Source organism: Arachis ipaensis, chromosome B06 (assembly GCF_000816755.2).
Source record: "Arachis ipaensis cultivar K30076 chromosome B06, Araip1.1, whole genome shotgun sequence".
NCBI lineage: Eukaryota > Viridiplantae > Streptophyta > Magnoliopsida > Fabales > Fabaceae > Arachis > Arachis ipaensis.
Genome location: NC_029790.2, coordinates 16,807,326 through 16,828,200, shown reverse-complemented (window position 1 = coordinate 16,828,200; position 20,875 = coordinate 16,807,326). Strand labels below are relative to the sequence as shown.

The 20,875-nt window shown below is 33.5% G+C and overlaps 2 protein-coding genes and 1 long non-coding RNA gene across 6 annotated transcripts in view; all 3 read left to right on the top strand.

Annotated features, from left to right (window-relative positions):
- Positions 1–4,636, top strand: part of LOC107646416 — a 5,458-nt gene extending 822 nt beyond the window's left edge. Inside the window, exons 2-5 of the mRNA XM_016350600.1 lie at positions 3,290–3,851; positions 3,950–4,154; positions 4,257–4,400; positions 4,507–4,636. Of these exons, the coding sequence (XP_016206086.1) occupies positions 3,290–3,851; positions 3,950–4,154; positions 4,257–4,400; positions 4,507–4,636 (1,041 nt within the window). The remainder of the gene's footprint in view (positions 1–3,289; positions 3,852–3,949; positions 4,155–4,256; positions 4,401–4,506) is intronic.
- LOC107647986 (long chain acyl-CoA synthetase 5-like) lies at positions 5,014–7,180 on the top strand. 4 transcript variants are annotated; one of them, XR_001621687.2, is made up of 5 exons: positions 5,014–5,482; positions 6,171–6,264; positions 6,465–6,517; positions 6,601–6,649; positions 6,896–7,180. XR_001621687.2 is itself a non-coding variant. In XM_021104144.1 (5 exons), the coding sequence occupies exons 2-5, from the start codon at positions 6,272–6,274 to the stop codon at positions 7,021–7,023; spliced, it is 291 nt and encodes a 96-aa protein (XP_020959803.1). In that variant the 5' UTR covers positions 5,014–5,482; positions 6,171–6,271; the 3' UTR covers positions 7,024–7,180. The 4 variants fall into 4 exon arrangements, 1 of the variants encoding a protein (XP_020959803.1); XM_021104144.1 differs by having other exon boundaries at positions 6,171–6,328; positions 6,461–6,517; XR_002348403.1 differs by having other exon boundaries at positions 6,601–7,062.
- On the top strand, positions 8,150–10,441 carry LOC110263910. The gene is made up of 3 exons (XR_002349642.1): positions 8,150–8,899; positions 9,002–9,179; positions 10,251–10,441. It is a non-coding gene; the product is annotated as an uncharacterized LOC110263910 (long non-coding RNA).

The window sequence follows — 20,875 nt, the reverse complement described above, 5'->3', positions numbered from 1 at the left end:
AAATTTACTGATAATTAAATATTAGTCATTTTATATTTTGTTGTTAAAAATTTTTAATGACAATTATAACAATTATTGATATATATCTTTCCAATAATCATAAAAATCCTACAACTTATCAGTATAACGATAATAACGATGACAAATATGTAATTATTGTAGAAAATAAATTAACTAAAAAAATAGTTATAAGACTATTATCACTAAAATTTGTATTTTAATAATTAGTTTTAACATTAATTTAATATCCTTTTCATTTACATTCAATTAATTCATAACAACGTACTTTGTTCATTATTATCATTAATGGTGTACACTTTTGTCATCACGATCGAAGAAAACATGTTGTTATAATATTAATTAAATGTGTTATTAGTGAGTGGAACATCCAAAATATATGAATATGCAACTATAATATATTCAAAATCAGTCATTTATATAAAATATAATAATATATATTAAAATATAAAAATAAATTAAATTATAATATAAATATATGATAGTTGATTTGATATTTAATTTTTATGTACACATAATTATGCTAAATATATATTAAAATTAACTATTATATTTTTATACGATATACATATACAACAATCTTTAAATATTGAAAAATAATTAATTTTTGTGTTTTTTGTTTGTTAAGTCTAAATAGAATACATTTAGATGTAACAAATAAAGGACACAAAAATTAAGCAATTATATAGCACACCTACAATTACAAAAAACACATTTATAAACAAATATGTGCAAACAGGTATAATGCATGTCTATTCCTAGTGCAGGTAATGAACTTATCTGTCGGTTTCGACCCGCTTCCGACATAACTAAGCAACTTTTGTCTGAATTTGGTTTCCAGTATCATAACTTCTGTAAGCAACCTCTGTCTTACAGGTGCGACTCTCTTGAGCCTATGTATGCAAACATAACCTCTGTAAGCAATCTCTGTCTTATAGGTGAGGCTCTCTCTGGCTAATATATGTATTGATAATCTCTGTAAGCAACCTCTGTCTTACAGGTGTGACCATCCCCTAGTTTGGCCGATGTATCTCTGGAAAGCAAATCTTGGTGGACTCACCATCATATCTCTGCTCGTTTCCAGCAGGTAGACAATCATCTCAGCTTGTTCCTTCTTTCTTTTCTTTTCTGTTCTCTGCTCTCTTGTAGTAGAAGTTCTTTAGATATTTTTCTTTAGTCTTTGCTCTCTGCTCTCCTGTGGCAAAGATTCCTTTAACTAATATATTCTTTTCTTTTCTTTTCTTTTCTTTTCTCATCATTCTTTTAACATAAAAAACTATCTTTACATTCTTCCCTCATCTTTTCCTAGATGTTTTATGAAGAGGGGATCATGAGATCCCTAACTTAGATTTGTCTTTCTAAAGCATTTAAAAAAACTTGTTTGTTTACCACTCTTTATTTTATTTTTCATAATACATACAATAATATTTTTATAAAATCATATCTTGATAAATAATAATTTGTAATAATAATTTACTCTAATGTAAATGAGTAATTTTAAACAAATATTTAAAATAATATTTATAATACTCTTAAAACTTATTTTATAAAACCTTATTTTCAAATTTTTATTAATTACTTTCTAAATCACGAATTCTTTAATATTTTGTTTTTGACTTTAATATTTTATAAAATTATATTTAAACCTTCACTTTGTTTCATATTTATATAAATAACCCTGAACTTTTATAAAATACCCATTTTACTCTTGAAAATTTTTTATTACCCAAAATACCCGAAAAACATATAAATAACTCTAAAATTTTATAAAATGCTCGTTTTACCCCTGAATTTTATTTATTACCCAAAATACCCAAAAAACTTATATAATGATAATATTAAACTCAATCTTTTCATAAAAATACAAGTATATTGCCTCAAAAATAATTCTTCTTAGCTGATTCTTCTCTTCACCAAGAATCGAAACCCTCCTTATTTTTTTTAAAATATACATTTAAATCTTAACCCGTTCTTAAGTTTTACGGTTACCAATTTTTCACAGCTTTTAATTTAATTCCTTGACTATTAAACCTCACCCATTTTTTTCAAAAACTAATAGATTGACAGTCCCAAATCAGCCTCATTATCACAGTTTGGGCAGCACAAACATGACCAAATCACAAGTTTAATCACATATAACAATATATCAACAAAATTCAATATAAAGTCAATCAAACTCCATCAATAATCAATCATAACAACCATTCATTTATCCAACACAAATTTAATTTGTCAGAGTTCACCGAAATCCTAATTTCATATGAAATCAAAATATTCGAGGCTACAGAAAAGTTTTTTGACTGAACTGCCAAAAAAAAAAATATCAGAAATCGTCTGTACCTCCTAGAACTTCAGTTGACCAAACTTAAGGGATAGGAGAGCTACGTCACTGTCAACTTCCACCAATCAAAAGTGGAGGCAACATGTAAAAAAAAAAAAATACAAACACCTTTATCAAATTAGATTTTTTATTATAATTACAAATTTCAAGAAATCAAACGCTGAAAGTTGGAGGTTCCATGGTTTTTTATTTTCTCTCTCACGGCCTTTCGTTTTATTTTTCTTGTGATGTTCAGTGATTAAAAGAAAGAAAGGAATTGAAATGACTTATGATGATGATGATGCGTTTGCTTAAAAGGGGCAGGTGTCCCTAAGTGGCCACGTGTCAAGGGTCTAAGCTATTTAGTCAACGGTTCAAGTTATAAATATTTTAAATAGATAATTATGAAAACTGGATATATTAAAATATAAGTAATAATATATATGAGTTACTAATATAAATGATATTAGTAAATGATAAAAAATATACGGTGAAGTATTAGTAAAGTTAAGTTTATCGAAAAATACCCATATTTATTCATAATTAAAATATACATATATTTTTTATTACTTATAAATTACTAGAATTATAGTTTTAATTATGTAAAATATTTCATCATAACAAAAATATATATAAGAATATAAATTTGATTGAATTCAAGCAGTTATAAAATTAATTCAATTACTTATAATAAAATAATTTTTTAAAATAAGAAACTCCAATTTATAAGCTAAATTATAACTTATTTATATTTTTAAAAATGTGGGTCGTTACAAATTCAATGTTTAATTTAGTGTTTAATTTCTAACCTTGCATCACGTGCTTCAAAGATCACAATATTTGTGTACAACCATATGGTTTTCTTATCTTGACTTAGAAAAAGACCTAATTGAAAAAAAAATTGTACGTCCTGGTGCAAACTGTTTTGCAACTGTATTTATCACATTGAAGAGCATCTTTGATCGTGAAGCGGATTCGCAAGCATTGATTGTAGATTCATTTTTTACTAGTCACAAATTAGGAACGAGTGCTAATGGTAGAGTTGTGAGTGCTATTATTTTAGATAGCAAATTTTGGGATGATTGCTTTACTGCATGTAAACTTGTGGGCTCTTTGATTAAATTGCTGAGGCTTGTTGATGCTGATGATAAACCATCTTTGGGATATGTTTATGAAGGAATGTTAAGGATAAAAGATGCAATTAAAAAGATGTTTAAGCAAAACAAAACTGCATATCAACCGTACACAGATATTATTAACTCAAGATGGGACAAGCATTTGAAGAAAGATTTTCATGCAGCAGCTTACTTCCTGAATCCTGCATTCTTTTTTAATGAAAATTATAAGAAAGCACCTGCTGTTATGCGAGGTTTACTTGATCTTGTTACCTTGTATTGCAAATGTAATAATTTGGATTCAGTTGAGACAATGAAAGAAATACATTTATATAGAGATCGGAAGGAAAGCTTTGATAGACCCGAAGCTATTCGAGTTGCATCTAAACTTAAGCTTGGTAAGAATATTTGAATATTTGTTTATATAGTAACTTGTTTTATGCTTTTATGTTCTTAATTAAAAACTTCTAATATGTTATGGTTTTATAATTGGTAGATGAATGGTGGAGGTTATTCGGTAGTTCTACTCCATGTTTACAAAGGATAGTTGTTCGCATTCTTAGACAAATATCTGCTTCTTTTGGGTGTGAGAGAAATTGGAGTTTCTTTTACCATGTTCATACAAAAAGAAGGAATAGATTGGAGCATGATAGAGGGAATGATATTGTTTATGTTACTTATAATTTGCGTCTTAAATCCAGGTAATATATGTTTCATGCAATATCATATTATTTCGTATGTAATCTTTATCATAACAAATTTGTAAATTATTAATTCTTCATATATTGTATTTAACTTTTTAGGAAGGAAAAAGAAAAAAGAAAGCAAAAGATACAATATGATCCAATTGATTATGAAAGCATCAATTCAGTTGACTTTTGGGTGACGGAAGAGGTTGTAGAGAAAGCGCCTAATCTTCCTAGTAATGTGGATGACTTATTGCGTGAGTATTATAGTTTATTTTCTAATGATTTATTAGAATGCTGTTTATTTATAATATAATGATAACATGTGTATTTTATTGGGTGATATTGATGCTGATTTATATCAAAGTGGCGGTGGTAGTAGTGGTCTTTATGCTGTATCTCTTGATTCTTTTGCTCAAGAGGGTAGAAATGAAGGTGAAGATGATCCCACCGAAGAAAATTTGCAACAAATTCTTGCGAATTTTTGCGAATTTTGATGATTGATAAATCTTCATGTTGGCATTTAATATTTAGATATGTTTTTTTATTATTTAAGTTTTGAGTTTGTATTTTGATAACATCATATGTATTTGGTTGATGATATTTTATGTAGTATTTTAAATTTCAAAGATATTTTAAGATTTATATTAGACTATAATTATATTTTAGGATGTTTATTTCACTACAAGAAATAATGTAATTATCGACGCCAAACATCGACGGCCAAACTTTCCGTCGATATTTTTCGACGGCTTGTCGTCGATAAAATAAAAAAAGAAATTATTAAAAATAAAATATTAAAATCGATGATAATGCTGCCTATTATTTTAGCAACTTTCAGCACCTTTCTCTTATCGTCACATTGCCGACGAGATAATGGGTGATAATTGTGTTTTTCTTTAAAATCGACGGATCAGTTGTCTATTTTAATAATTATAATATCGACAACTTTTCCCGTTGATAAATTTAAACGATTGAGATCTTCTTTTAAAATAAAATGGACGGTGTAAATTTATTATATAAAATAGACAGTTAATATGTTGATTTTTGTTTTAACTAAAATCGACTAACTTACCGTCGATTTTTATCAACAAAAAATTATGCCCGCCTTTATTACCTGCGTCCTTTGTTTCGATCAATTTCCCAAACATTAACCCCAAACTTCCAGAGAATCAAAGTTCAGAGTGAAGCTGCTACTTCTTCTTCTTCTCCAACACTTGAGAGTAGAGACCAGAGAAGGAGTCACCGTCACGGAGAGAGGCAGAGAGCAGATCAGTAGAGCTTCTTTTTCTTCTTCTTCTCCTCCTCCTCCGCCGAGTCCATCGCCGCGCCATCCTGTTCATGTAAGTTTCTCTCAGTCTCTCTGATTATTATACTTATTTTTGCAGTTGTTGTATCTACTATTTTCATAATGAAATTCTGAATTTGCGTTTGTTAATAACAATCGCATCAATATTACTGAAACCTAGTTAGCATAATCAATTCATCACATTTCATTAATCACTTCATCTCTCTGTGTCGTTGTTGTTGCTACCTTCAATTGACCGTGCTCAATCAAAATCAGTTAGTCTCTCTCTTTCGTTCTTCAATTGATTTTTTTCATCAATAAAAAATTTGCTCAGCATTTGTATATGATTCACTACTTTTCTCAATGATATAGGTCTTCAATTCAAAGATTGATGAAGGAAGAAAGACATTGCGAGTGTTATCACAGCTTTTGTTCATTTTTTGTGTTATCCTGCAATTTTGTATTCTTTCTTCATGACTGATATGGATTTATAGGATTCTTCTCTATTTTCGGTGTTAGTTCTCTAATTTTTTATTAAGTTAGATTTAATGTGCGGATCAACTATATGTAACTTCGTTTTATGCTGAAGAAATCTGTAAAGAACTTTAGTGTCTTGCAACGCTTTTTACTAGGGACATTAGAGACACTTTAAGCTTCTGCATAAAGGACATGTGAGTTATATAAAAAGTTTACGGATCATTTCAGATGCCATTGTGTTGTGAATTTTGTGTCACTATTTATAGGTTGGCAAGTACAAGTGGCAAACTTACAAAGAAGTATACGAGGTGATACAGAAAGTTGGAAGCTCTATCTGCAGTTGGGGTTACGGGCAAGCAAGTCACCTATGCCTATTTACCACAAAAGGAAACATTTTTTTCCACTTGTTTTGATCAATGCTCTTGTATGGTACTTCTTTGATGTTGCTGCTATCTTTTCATGAAGAGCTTAGAAATGATCATTTAGTTATTTTATTTTTCTTAGGAAAGAATCATCTCTTGCAGTATGAGATTAATCAATATGATGCCAATTTCAGGGAGTGAAATGTGGTATCTATGGTGCCAATTGCCCTGGGTGGATAATAAGCATGGAGGTTCATTTTCATTTCTTCGCTTTCACATTTTGTTTTGTCATCCTCTCAATGTTTCTTGTTGACTAAGTGCAACATAACTACAGGCCTGTAATGCTCATGGACTTTATTGTGTTCCTTTGTATGATACATTAGGTGAGCCCTTAACTTCTTTAACATGACTAATCATTTAAAAGATTCTTTTAAGTTTGAATTCATTGTCCCAAGTTTAAAGAACATAGAATCTCGTTAATAATAGATATACTATATCAGAAGCCTTAGTGTTTATAACTTTTGTTCCTAGGTTCTTTTCATATCAAGAATATCTTCTGTATTAGTATTTTAATCTTTATTTTTCAAAGTTTGACTTTTATTAGCATTCATATGTATGTGTATGCTCAGGTGCTGGAGCAATAGAGTTTATTATATGCCATGCAGAGATCTCAATTGCTTTTGTAGAAGAAAAGAAGATACCCGATGTTCTTCTACTAAAATTATTTGTTACATCAGTGTCTTCTTACAAAGCATGATTTTTTATTAAATGTGATCAATATTTTTCATCTATTTATTTCTGAAACTTCTCAGCTATTGAAGACATTTTCAAATGCATTGAAGTTTCTCAAGAGCAAGGTTGCGAGAACCGGACCGGTCAATGAACCGGTGAGACGACTGGTTCACTGGTTCAGTGGTTCGACCGGGGTTCAACCGGGGTTCAACCGGTTTAATTAAATATTAAATAAAATTATTAAAAATTTAATATATAATTTTATATATTTAAATTCATTAAAATTCATGAATTTTTAAGTAAAAAAATTTTAATAGAATTTAAGATATAAAAAAAATTGAAGATGAAAAGTTCATTGATAATATTCAGATTGAGTTAAATTTATTGATAACTTTAAAACAACTAACTGAGGCAGAATTTCCACTCAAGCTGCAAAAAATTAAAGATCTTGCAGGCAACATTGTCAAGCCAAGGCTAATTATTCAACATCAATTCTCTTATACAATTCAATTATCCCTTTTTGGGCTGGCAATATACAATTCAATTGAATAACACATTGATGAAATTTCTTATTGTGCAATATTGAAATAATTTCAGAGGTTTTCCTTGACTTTGTCCGTGTCAACAAAAAATTCGAAATGCCTCGACTTTTTTAGAATAGGTCCGAGTCAAATAGCAATGATTCGAAGCACTTTACACTTTGTTCATAATATATGTAATTTGTTCATGCAGCTTGACAGTCACAGAAATCAACTGATTCAGGTAAAATAAAAATTTAAAACTATTTCCATTCAGAAGCAACAAAAATATTCATGAAGCAGCAAACCGAAGCAGCAAACAGAACAGGCAGCATAGAAAATCAAAAACAAAAATCAAGATCAGAACATATTCATGAAGCAGCAAAAACAGATTGAAGATTCATGAAGCAGCAAAAACAGAGAATCAAAAACAGATTCATGCAGCAGCAAACAGAAGCAACAAAACTGGATTGAAAAACTGGTTCGAGACTCAACACGACTTGAAAAACAGATTGAACCTGAAGCATATTTAACTGGATTCATATGTTATTTTGTTTTTTAACTCAGATGCCCTGTTATTTTTTTTTTCAAACAGAACAGGCGAGCTCACAATTAGTGGGAAGCATGTTCAAAATCAAGAAGACAAGAAAATCAGTCTTACCGGCGAATGAGAGGCGGGTTCAACGCGGTGGTGGTCGCGGCTGTTGTGCAGTGGTTTGGGTGGCGAATGAGGAGCGCTGCTGGGTGGCGAATGAGGAGCGCTGCTGGGTGGCGACTGGCGAATGAGGAGCGCTCTAGAATCTGGAGCTTGGTGGGCGACTGGGCGGTGGCAATGGTGGCCTTGGTGAATGGTGGGTGAGGGGGGAAGAAAGGGGAGGCTGGGAGCTTGGGTGATTGGTGGCTGATTAGTGATTAGGGTTAGGTTAACGCGTACGCCAGTTTCTTTCTTTTTTTTTTTTTAAAAGCCAAAACGACGTCGTTTGGCTTCTGAATTTTCAAACCACTAAACCGCCAAAAAAGCGGACGGTTCTTCTGGTTTGTCGGTTAATTGCCGATTTGACCGATTTTTCACCGGTTCTTTGCCATTCGGTTTTTTAAGTTACCCGAACCAGCTAGGTAATCGGTTCCCGGTTTTTCCGGTTGAATCGGCCGGTCCGGTCCGGTTTTCAGAACCATGCTCAAGAGTAAGTTTTCACTGATTCTCTACACAGGTTTCCTAAAATGTCTCTGTATTATAAAGAAGCAATCACATTTATTTCTTTTTTGTAGTACTTGTGGCTGGTTTTGAGGTATGCAATTCTCAATTTGAAAGTTATTCAAGCAGCAATCTCTTTGGCCAAATAAGAAGGTCTTCTTGTTTCTTCGGATTTGACCAGTTTTGAGGTACTAACCACCACAATTTGTTTTTCTTCTTCTTTTATTATTCTCTTCCATGAAAAAATTAATAGAGCTAACTGTTTTCTAATACTTCTTTTCTTTGACAAGATGGTGAGAAAATTTAAGCCACCACTTATGAAGTTATTGGAGTCTGACAATATAGACCTCTGTTTTGCCAATAAGGACGTAGCCATTTCTATGGAGGTTTTGGAGAGGATGCTTCAATTTTATGAAGTAAAGCTATGTCTAAGAAAGAAGACCAGAATGATGTTCTCTGAAGGCCGTTGTAAGCTTCTTTTTCTGAAATCTATTTTATGTAATCTTATGCTATTTCTATTATGGTTCATTACTTTTATTGTGAAAATATCATTTAAATTTAGCTGTGACTTATTAACCACGTTTTTAGAACATAGAGCCTCTCTCTAGAGCTTTGTTTTACTACCCTCTTAACCACATTTGACAAATTTATTCTGCATATGAATGACCAAATTGAGGATATATAATTTCTCCAAATTTGTATAAAATTTTAGTTCTGCTAGCTTTGACAGGGAACAATCATACACCCCTTAGATATTGAAGAACAAAATAGTATATAAATTAGAAAGGTGAAAACCATGTATTGGAAGACAAATTTTTCTATTAAACCAAATTAAGGCCTTGTTTGGAAAAATAAAATATTGGACGCTTAACTAGTAAATACAGTAGGTTAGGGCCTAACTAGTAGTTAGAGTTTAGTTACAGAACTAACAAGCAAATAATAGATGAAACTAACTGATAACAAAGCAATAATTGTAATTATCTTAACTAATTTTAACTCAGAAAAGATATATACTTAATTTCCTAGAGTATCTCTCACCGTTTCCTCTGGCACATCATTATGATCTAAACTGAAAAATCATTAAGATAAAGTTCAAGTTTTCTTGGTAGTTTTACATTTGTGGCACTCAATCATAATGTCAACTAGTTTAAAGTTGTGATGAACATTTGTAGTTGTAGTGCAATAAAACATTTGTAGTAAGATTCGTAATGATCTCTTTTAACATTGATGCTAACTAGTTCTTGTACTTGTGATAAAAAATAATAATAACACATGGTTTTCTAATGAATTGAGTGATTAATAGTGTGTGATTTTTTACTTCTATTGAATCAACAACTATAGTATTTGTCTGTAGAAATACCTTCTTGTTAGATTCTAATTTATTCATGCCTTCACGGTTCATAGGCAAGATACTTAACCAGTATTTTACAGTATAATATAAAATTTGTTTTTCACCCTAATTCGTTTTTCTCATATTTATTATTACTATTAAGCTTTTATATATGGATTATTTAGTTAATCTCTAATATATGGATTCAGGTGAAATTTGTGGCTGGTACTAACTGGAGGCCAGACCTTGTAACAAGAAGAAACACAATTTTCACGGATCTCCCAAACATAATACATCATTATTTAGATGAGTATGAGTAGGATTATTTACTTTACTTTGAATATTTTGTATTATTAGTAGATTGCAGTTTAAATAACGAATATAAGTCTAAGTTTAGTTATTTATCTTGTCTTGAGTCTTTATGTTAGAGGATTATTTATTATTTTAATAAGTTTGTAAACTCATTATCTAATATTTAATATAAATTTTGTTTTTATATTTAAAAGTTTATTTGTCTTGTTTTATTTCTATATTTAAAAATTTATTTGTATTAATTGTCTACTATTTTTCAAATAGAAAAAAAAAATATAGCTATTAAAATCGACGACAATGTTGTCGTTTTTAAATATAAAATAGACAAAAAAGAACAAAATATAGACAAAAAAGCCGTCGGTATCTAAATAATTAAATCGACGGCAATCTTATCGATTTTAATGAATCAAATATCGACAAAAATGTTGTCGATTTTATATAATATTATCGACGGCATTGTTATCCATTTTATTAAGCATTTGTCAATATCTAAATAATTAAATCGACGGTCCTTTGTCGATTTTATTGAATTAAATATCGACAAAAATATTGTCGATTATATATATTAATATCGAAGGCAAAGTTGTCGATTTTATTAAGCAAGCAAAATTCTCAAAATCATATTATAGACAGAAATACTGTTGATTTTATTAGATTATTATCGACATCTTGGTAAGCCGTCGATTTTAATAGAATTTTGAAAAATCGACAAATTTAAAAGTGACCACTTCTGCCGTCGATTTTTAATATTATCGACAGCTTGGCCGTCGATTTGGCCGTCAATTTTAACGATGTTTTTTGTAGTGTTTATAATTTATTTCTAAAACGGTTTTTTAGTTGAACCATCGGTTAAACTGATTGGACTGATAAACTAGTGACTAGAGCGATTTGATGACCGAGCAAATCCTTGGTCTCTCGCTCAGCTTCATTCTTCTTTTATTCTTTTATTTTCATTCTGTAGAACGTGAAAGAATTGAAGCCAACAAAGCATTGGATTCCAAGGTTAAAAATTTTATTGTCAATTTCTGAATACTCCTTTGAGTTATCTGAAAGATTTTGGTCATTTCTCATTTACTGTTGTGATTGATGATTTAGGAATTTTGAAGTTTGATTATCACTATAAGAAAATGTTTGATTATAGCATGAGTTTTAATTTTTTTATGTTTGATTATAGCATTACCGAGTATGATCAATGAAGAGATTTTACAATTCATGATTTGTTTGGAAGATATTGAACTTGTCACAGCATCAAGAAGGAATTGGTTTCCACTGCTGAAACCGTTTAATAATTTTTTCCACCCCTTATCATTGATTGTTGATGAGTTTGGAAAACTTTAAGCTAATATTTATGATGACTAAACATTATTAATTTATTTAATTATAAAAAATATTAATTCATATATGTTGATTAATTAATTTTTGCTATGCAGGTATGTTTGGGTCGAAAATAAAAGAAAAAATAGTGCAAGCCCAATTCTATTGAAAACACATTCAGCATTGATACAAAAATTTAAATTGATTCTATGGCTGAATATTTGTTGTGGTATTTGGGTCAGAATTTGTGATACAGGCCCAAATTAAATACTTGTTACTAGACCATTGAAGTTGGTCCGAAATCAAAAGGAAAATGGGCCAGATTGAATTGTGTTACTACAAGCCCAAATTATAATCCTTGCTAAGTGATTCTATGCTTGGTCCGAATCTAATTGAGAAAGAAAGCAAGTTGTTTTGCTTCCAACGGATCCCACCTTTCACTAAGTAATGGATCTCAAATTCAATTAATTTGAATTTAAGTTACATTGGGAACCATGAGAGAGAAAGTGTGATTGACATGATTGATTGCATCAAGCTACACGCTACTCAGCAAAGGGAGTGGGAAATTAATTCACTTTTATTCTCTTTCTTCATTTCATTAATTGTTCATAATTTCTCTTTCCTCTCTCTCATTTCTTTCTTTTCTATTCGGTCATTACACAGCAAACCATGGAAGCTAGAGCTAGCCATCGAAGAGAAGAAGATGCACGCCACAAGACCATCACAATGATGGCAAGAAAAAGAAAACTAAAAGTATGCTGTGGCTAAAATTCTTATTCACTTGTGGTAAGATTTTGTGAAGAGATCTTGGCTTTTCCATACCAAATATGGATGATGAAGATCTCGGTCAGAGAAGAAGATCCTTGGAGGGATGGCTTGTCTCTGATTCTGCTCAACCACCACAGGAGGTAGCTACAGTGGCTACGTGATGGAGGAAGCAGAGATTAGAGCAGATGAAGCTATCATCATCATGAAGCATCAAGGGCCAGGAGTTTATCTTGGAGAGCAAGGCAAGGATGAGGGGCTCGGATTGATGAAGATTGGTGACCAAGGAAGAACTAGAGGTAATTACATGTTGGGTTTTGCATGAGTTATCTCTTCTCTCTCTCTGGCCGAACCGGTTCTGGTTGAAGAAGAAGAATATTAGCTTGGTTTGTTTAGTTTCAACCGTAGAGGCTTCCCCTATATATAAGGGTGAACAGCCAGGGCTTGAAGTAAGGAGTGAGAGTGCAAAGCATAGGGTTCTCATAGCTACCTAAGCTAACAGAAGTTCTGCTCCTTCAATATTTTCTGTTTTGTAATTTTTTTTGTTTAATTTTCTCTCTCATTTCTTTCTTCTCTATTCGGTCATTACATAGCAAACCATGGAAGCTAGAGCTAGCCACCGAAGAGAAGAAGATGCACGCCACAAGACCATCACAATGATGACAAGAAAAAGAACACTAAAAGTATGCTGTGGCTAAGATTCTCATTCACTTGTGGTAAGAATTTGTGAAGAGATCTTGGCTTCTCCATATCAAATATGGATGATAAAGATCTCGGTCAGAGAAGAAGATCCTTGGAGGGATGGCTTGTCTCTGATTCTGCTCAACCACCACAGGAGGTAGCTACAGTGGCTACGTGATGGAGGAAGCAGAGATTGGAGCAGATGAAGCTATCATCATCATGAAGCATCAAGAGCCAGGAGTTCATCTTGGAGAGCAAGGCAATGATGGAGGGCTCGGATTGATGAAGATTGGTGACCAAGGAAGAACTAGAGGTAATTGCATGTTGGGTTTTGCATGAGTTATCTCTTCTCTCTCTCTGGCCGAACCGGTTCTGGTTGAAGAAGAAGAAGATTAGCTTGGTTTGTTTGGTTTCAACCGTGGAGGCTTCCTCTATATATAAGGGTGAACAGCCAGGGCTTGAAGCAAGGAGTGAAAGTGCAAAGCACAGGGTTTTCATAGCTACCTAAGCTAACAGAAGTTCTTCTCCTTCAATGTTTTCGATTTTGTAATTTTTCTATTTAATTTTGTCTGTCTTGAGTCTCATGGAAAAAGACAAACAGTGAGGTTTGTAAGAGAAAGCCATAGAGCGGAAAAAGGCAGAGTATACAAAATTAAAAGAAAAAGCCATAGATGTCCTTAGAGGTCCTTTGTGCATCTGTGTTGTGTTTCATGATTCTGTGGGAATCCCTTTGCAAGTTGGGTTAGCAGTTAGCAGTTGAAAGCTTGGCAGTGACCAAGTCAAGTTCAGGATTAGGGTTTAGATTCTGGACTTGTCCCGGATAGGAAGGGTAGTTCCTAGGGAGAATTGGTGTTTGTAATCAAGGATGATTATAGTGAAATTCCATCATTGTTGTGATAGAGACTGGATGTAGGCTACACTGTACTTAGCAGCTGAACCAGGATATATCTTGGTGTAATCTTCTCCTTCTTCTACTCCATTTCTGTTTCTGCTGCCCAAGAGATAAAACTGAAAAATATCTCGTGCCAGTTGACGAGACAAAAAGAAAAGTCTCGTGGTTGGGTACGAGACAAAAGAAAAAGTCTCGTGGCTGAGTACGAGACAAAAAGTTAAAAAAGTCTCCAGAAGTTGTTTCACATAGAAGGTTGGGTCATGCTAGCATGTACCAAATTTCTAAGCTAGTTAAGAAAAATCTTGTTAGAGAAATTCCAAATATCAAATTTGATAAGGATCTTACTTGTGATGCTTGCCAATTGGGCAAACATGTAAAATACTCTTTTAAACCAAAAGATGGAATCTCAACCAAAAGGCCATTAGAGATGTTACACATTGATTTTTTTTGGTCCAACAAGAACCCAAAGTTTAGGAGGTAAACACTATAGTCTTGTGGTGGTAGATGATTACACTAGATTTGATTGGGTACTTTTTCTTGCTCATAAAAATGATGCTTTTCATGCTTTTTCAACTCTTTGCAAGAAAAGTCAAAATGAAAAAGATTTAAAAATTGCCCATTTGAGAAGTGATCACGGAAGAGAATTTGAAAACCAAGACTTTGAAAAACTCTGTGATGACTTTGGAATTGCTCATAACTTTTCATGTCCTAGAACCCTTCAACAAAAAGGGGTGGTTGAGAGAAGGAATAGAAGCCTTCAAGAGATGACTAGGGCAATGCTTAGTGAGAATGAGATTCCTAAATTTCTATAGGCTGAAGCTGTAAATACAGCTTGTTACATTTTGAATAGGACAATTATTAGAAAAGGGTTGAAGAAAACTCCTTATGAATTATGGAAATGAACCCCTCCAAATCTTAAGTATTTTCATGTTTTTGGATGCAAATGCTTTGTACTTAACAATAAAGAAAACCTTGGCAAATTTGATCCAAAATCCTATGAAGGGATGTTTGTTGGATACTCCACCACTAGCAAGGCCTATAGGGTTTATCTCAAAGAACATAGGACCATAGAGGAATCTATACATGTTACTTTTTGTGATTCTAATTTAATTCCCAGTACTGTGATAGATAATGATTTAGATTGTGAAGAAGCTGGAACAAGTAAAGAAAATCCCAAGTCTACTCAAAATGAAGAATCTGCCAGTCCAGCTTTGTCTCGTCAGATTGGAGGAGACATTTCCATTTTGTCTCTTGAGCCAGCAAGAGAAATTGAAATAGTGAGATCCACAGAAGCTCATCAAAGCTCAACACCAATCCGGAAGCCTAGAGAATGGAAGTCCATGAGGGGTTATCCTCATGACTTTATCATTGGTGATCCCTCTCAAGGTAAAAGAATCTCATCTTTCAGCCGTTAAGCGTATCATTAGATACATTAAGGGAACTTGTGATTATGGCTTGTGGTATCCTAAATCTGATGACTTTTGTGCATTAGGGTTTTGTGATACAGATTATGCGGGAGATAGGGTGGATAGAAGGAGCACCTCCGGCATATGTTGCTTCCTTGAAAGATCACTCAACATGTGGTCAAGCAAAAAACAAGCCACAGTGGCTCTATCCACAGCTGAAGCTGAATACATTGCTACATCTGCATGTTGTTCACAATTAATTTGGTTAAAAATGCAGTTGGAAGATTACAAATTAAAGATCAATAGTATACCCTTGTTTTGTGATAATATGAGTGCTATAAATATTTCAAAAAATCTGGTTCTGCACTCAAGAACCAAGCACATTGAAATTAAATATCATTTCATTAGAGAACATGTGCAAAAGGGTACTATTGATATTCAATTTGTAAAATCTGAAGACCAACTTGCTGACATTTTTACAAAACCCCTCTGTGAAGACAGATTCTGCACCTTGAGAAAAAGTTTGGGAATGATTGATTTAAGTTCTATTGATAACTTGTGAAATTTTGATTCTGCTCAGTTTTATCTCGTAGGAAAGGAGGAGATAAAAATCAGAATGTGTTGGAAGGGCTGTGATCAAGGGGGAGACTACGCCGAAATTAATTCTTATGGGTCCCACCAAATTTCCTTGACCCCACTCTGACCGTTTTGTTAGTTTCTCTTTGTGTAAATCACAATCTCCTTTTGTTGTCTCATCAAATCAAATCTTTTTCTTCATCTAATCCCTTGATTCTAGAAAACCACTTTTCAGTTTATTTCAAATAAAAGAGAAACTTCCTTGGGTATTAACCGCTCCTTAATGGTCATTAAACTCCCTCCAATTCTCTCTCTACTCCACATTTAATGCTTCCCTAACCTCCCTCCTCCCTCACTCAATTCGGTTTCTATTCAACCCCCCATCTTCCACTTCTCCATTTTCATTACCATGAAAAAGAAAACCGCCCCTAGAAAAAGTGAAAGGGTTTTATTCTCTTAAAAACCATCCACACCACAAACTCACACTCACATCCATATCCATTCTACATCCTCATCTTCTCCTTCACCACCCTCGAAACAAACAGACACCATGAGAAGGAAAGTCATAGCCACGAAAACCTCTTCAAGGAAAAAGAAGAAAAAGGTTCCTGTGGCAGAAGAGGAAGAATCACACACCTCACCCATTCCATCACCACCACCATCTCCACCGAAGAAAGCCACACCCGGAAGGAGTGCTCAGAAAACAAAAGGGTTCGCGTTGCACAACACCAAGGAACCAGCAAACCTGGAGTCCTTGGATTTCAAGAACAAATTCAGCAAACCACACTCTCACTATGATCCTGCCAGGTTCAACTCATGTGCTTCATATGAATTCCATAAGGAGGTTATGGAAAAACGCTATCTCTGTGCCACCTATCTCGTCAATCTCGACTCACTCACCAACAAAGGGATAAATATTTCTTCTCTTTTTGAACTTCTCCAATGAACACCACTGCTTCACATCCAGAAACCGGTTTACCCCGATTTGGTACGTGAGTTCTATGCCAACATGCGATTGATTGATGGCACCATCCACTCTTATGTGAAGAGGATTCACATAACTCTTGACACTGGAACTATTGGGACGGCTCTAGGCTACAAAGAGGAGGGGCCGAGAGCATATATTGCCGAGAAATAGGACTCCCAGGTCGGAGTCACCTATAAGATTGTCCTCCAACATATCTGTGAAAACCTATCCGGCTTGAATGGCACAACTCCTACCCACAAAGCCCTCAGTCCTACCAACTCTCTGCTTCACAGGATCATCACCCACATCCTGACCCCTCAAGGCGGCTCCCATAATAGAGTAACATTCTCTGACTCTCTCATCATTTTTGATCTTGTTACATCTACTCCTATATCATTTGGTTACCTTATGATCAGACACATGTGGGAATCAGTTAAAAGCACCAAAAAGGCGAATCTGCCCTATGGGATGTTTTTAACAAGTATTTTTGAATATTTTAAAATTGATCTCCTAAATGAGGCTGTAGAAAACAAGGTATCTATGATTAAAGGAGGAAGAGCTGTTAAAGGAACCAAAGGGAAGAAATCTGTGGCTTCGGATAGTGAATATGAAAGTCGGCCTGAGTCCTCCAAGGCAACCGAATCTATCAAAGAAATTCTCACAGAATTTTTAAACATGTCGGAGCTCATGGTACAATCCCATAAGGCGGCACGCAAGCTAGCCTATGAAAATGAAAAGGCTTGGATGAGATGCAAGGACAGGGTAAGTCTGATGCTGGAGAGCCTTGAGGAGGAGTTGGGAGCTGCTAGTAATGAAGGGGCTGAGGAATCTGAACTTCATTTATCTGATGATTAATCTGTTTAGTATTTGATATTGGAATGTTTAGGCTCAATTTGACACTCTATTTTGTCTGTTTGGATACTGTTGGACCTATGACTTGGTGATACACTTTTAACATTTTGTGTATATTTCGCATATTTTGTGTTCTTTGTCATTTTTGCAGGAGCCCTTGATGCCAAAAGGGGGAGAAATGGTGCAAGAAAATTGAAATTAACAACAAAACAGGGATGAAATTCTTTTGAGGATTCATGATCTCCTTTGTTTCAAGTTTCAATTTCTTGGTGTGATAATATGTTTAATGTTGATAATGCACATGTTCCCTTGATTGTTGTCTGAAATTTATTTTGACTTATCTTGGTAAAATGAGGATTATTGTGATTGTGATACATTTGCCTTACCTTGATAAAAGTCTGCTGTTTTAGATTTATTTTTGGCAGTTCCTTTAAGCTGTGATGTAAACATAAAGTTTGATAGTTGCTATGGTTTGAGATGATCATGCTTGACTAGAAATATTTTTTTGCTAAAATTAATTTGATCTGATTTGCTTATTGAAAAATATTTTCAAAAGGGCTTGAAAAGCTGCTTCAGGAAACATCAATTTTGTTGGAACCAAAATTATTTTTATGTGATTGAGCAGAAAATCAAATTATTGATAACAAATAAGTTTTGATTATCATTCAATTCTGCTCATAAATCAAGCCATTCAACATTACATAATGAATATGTTGAATAACATTGTTGCCTTAGACTTGATCAAAATTGTTACAGGTATAAAGCTTTCCTTGGTAAAATAGCATACATTAAGGGGGAGCCATGTGACAATTAGAAAGGGGGAGAAATTCAAATATTCAAAGGGAGTATTCTATACTTTAATCTTTGATTTCTTTCCATTTCAATTTTAATAATGTTTGTCATCAAGGGGGAGATTGATGAGTTTGTAGAGGCTTCCCCTATATATAAGGGTGAACAGCCAGGGCTTGAAGTAAGGAGTGAGAGTGCAAAGCATAGGGTTCTCATAGCTACCTAAGCTAACAGAAGTTCTGCTCCTTCAATATTTTCTGTTTTGTAATTTTTTTTGTTTAATTTTGTCTGTCTTGAGTCTCATGGAAAAAGGCAAACAGTGAGGTTTGTAAGAAAAAGCCATATAGCAGAAAAAGGCAGAGTATACAAAATTAAAAGAAAAAGCCATAGATGTCCTTAGAGGTCCTTTGTACATCTGTGTTGTGTTTCATGATTCTGTGGGAATTCCCTTGCAAGTTGGGTTAGCACTTAGCAGTTGAAAGCTTGGCAGTGACCAAGTCAAGTTCAGAATTGGGGTTTAGATTCTGGACTTGTCCCGGATAGGAAGGGTAGTTCCTAGGGAGAATTGGTATTTGTAATCAAGGATGATTATAGTGAAATTCCATCATTGTGGTGATAGAGACTGGATGTAGGCTACACTGCACTTAACAGCTGAACCAGGATATATCTTGGTATAATCTCTCCTTCTTTTACTCCATTTCTGTTTCTGCTGCCCAAGAGATAAAACTGAAAAATATCTCGTGCCAGTTGACGAGACAAAAAGAAAAGTCTCGTGGCTGGGTACGAGACAAAAGAAAAAGTCTCGTGGCTGAGTACGAAACAAAAATGCAAAAAAGTCTCCAAAAGTTGTTTCAAAGACCAGCAAGTGTTATTAAACAAAAAAGATGCTAAGATTCAACCTCTTTCTCTTAGCCACTAAAAACCATCAATTGTTGTTGCTCGTGTCTATTCCAAAAGTTGTATCTAAAATCATGCTTCTTAAACTCTTAGCTTGTTCAAATTTTTTTCAATATATATGCCTTATGTTATTTTGCATAATGGAATTGTATGTTTAATATTTGTTTAATTTGATTATTGCTAGGTAACCTTGATTTATGGTCATTAGGAAGATCTAACAAATAAAAGAAATTTATCATAAAATTGTAATCATCTAGTGATATATATTGATGCCTACTTAGTTTTATAACCAGCAAAAACATAACCAGGCTACTATTGACAGCAGATATCCTTTGATTATTTTACTGGTTGGTTTATATTTGATAAAAATACTGATATGGCTTATTCAAACAATAAGTGTTGGATAGCTATGATAACATTTAGGTTTTAAGAAACATCTATCATTTCTTACAAAATCCAATTATATTCAAATATTTTCAAAGTAATAAGTAAACTCAAAAAATCCAAATTAAAAGTTTAACCTCATGATATAATCATATGATAATCAAACGCGCCTCAAAATCATATTATAAAATTCAGTTATAAACAAACACGCTTAAAGTATATCATCATCATGAAGCATCAAGGGCCAGGAGTTTATCTTGGAGAGCAAGGCAAGGATGAGGGGCTCGGATTGATGAAGATTGGTGACCAAGGAAGAACTAGAGGTAATTACATGTTGGGTTTTGCATGAGTTATCTCTTCTCTCTCTCTGGCCGAACCGGTTCTGGTTGAAGAAGAAGAATATTAGCTTGGTTTGTTTAGTTTCAACCCTAGAGGCTTCCCCTATATATAAGGGTGAACAGCCAGGGCTTGAAGTAAGGAGTGAGAGTGCAAAGCTTAGGGTTCTCATAGCTACCTAAGCTAACAGAAGTTCTGCTCCTTCAATATTTTCTGTTTTGTAATTTTTTTGTTTAATTTTGTCTGTCTTGAGTCTCATGGAAAAAGGCAAACAGTGAGGTTTGTAAGAAAAAGCCATATAGCAGAAAAAGGCAGAGTATACAAAATTAAAAGAAAAAGCCATAGATGTCCTTAGAGGTCCTTTGTACATCTGTGTTGTGTTTCATGATTCTGTGGGAATCCCCTTGCAAGTTGGGTTAGCACTTAGCAGTTGAAAGCTTGGCAGTGACCAAGTCAAGTTCAGAATTGGGGTTTAGATTCTGGACTTGTCTCGGATAGGAAGGGTAGTTCCTAGGGAGAATTGGTATTTGTAATCAAGGATGATTATAGTGAAATTCCATCATTGTGGTGATAGAGACTGGATGTAGGCTACACTGCACTTAGCAGCTGAACCAGGATATATCTTGGTATAATCTCTCCTTCTTTTACTCCATTTTTGTTTCT

What these genes read in the sequence shown, in the direction of transcription:
- LOC107647986 (XM_021104144.1), top strand. Translation starts at nt 6,272, where the DNA reads ATGCCTATTTACCACAAAAGGAAACATTTTTTTCCACTTGTTTTGATC. An exon ending in TTGTTTTGATCAATGCTCTT is followed by an intron (nt 6,329 to 6,460) that starts GTATGGTACTTC and finishes TGCCAATTTCAG; the next exon opens with GGAGTGAAATGTGGTATCTA. An exon ending in GGTGGATAATAAGCATGGAG is followed by an intron (nt 6,518 to 6,600) that starts GTTCATTTTCAT and finishes ACATAACTACAG; the next exon opens with GCCTGTAATGCTCATGGACT.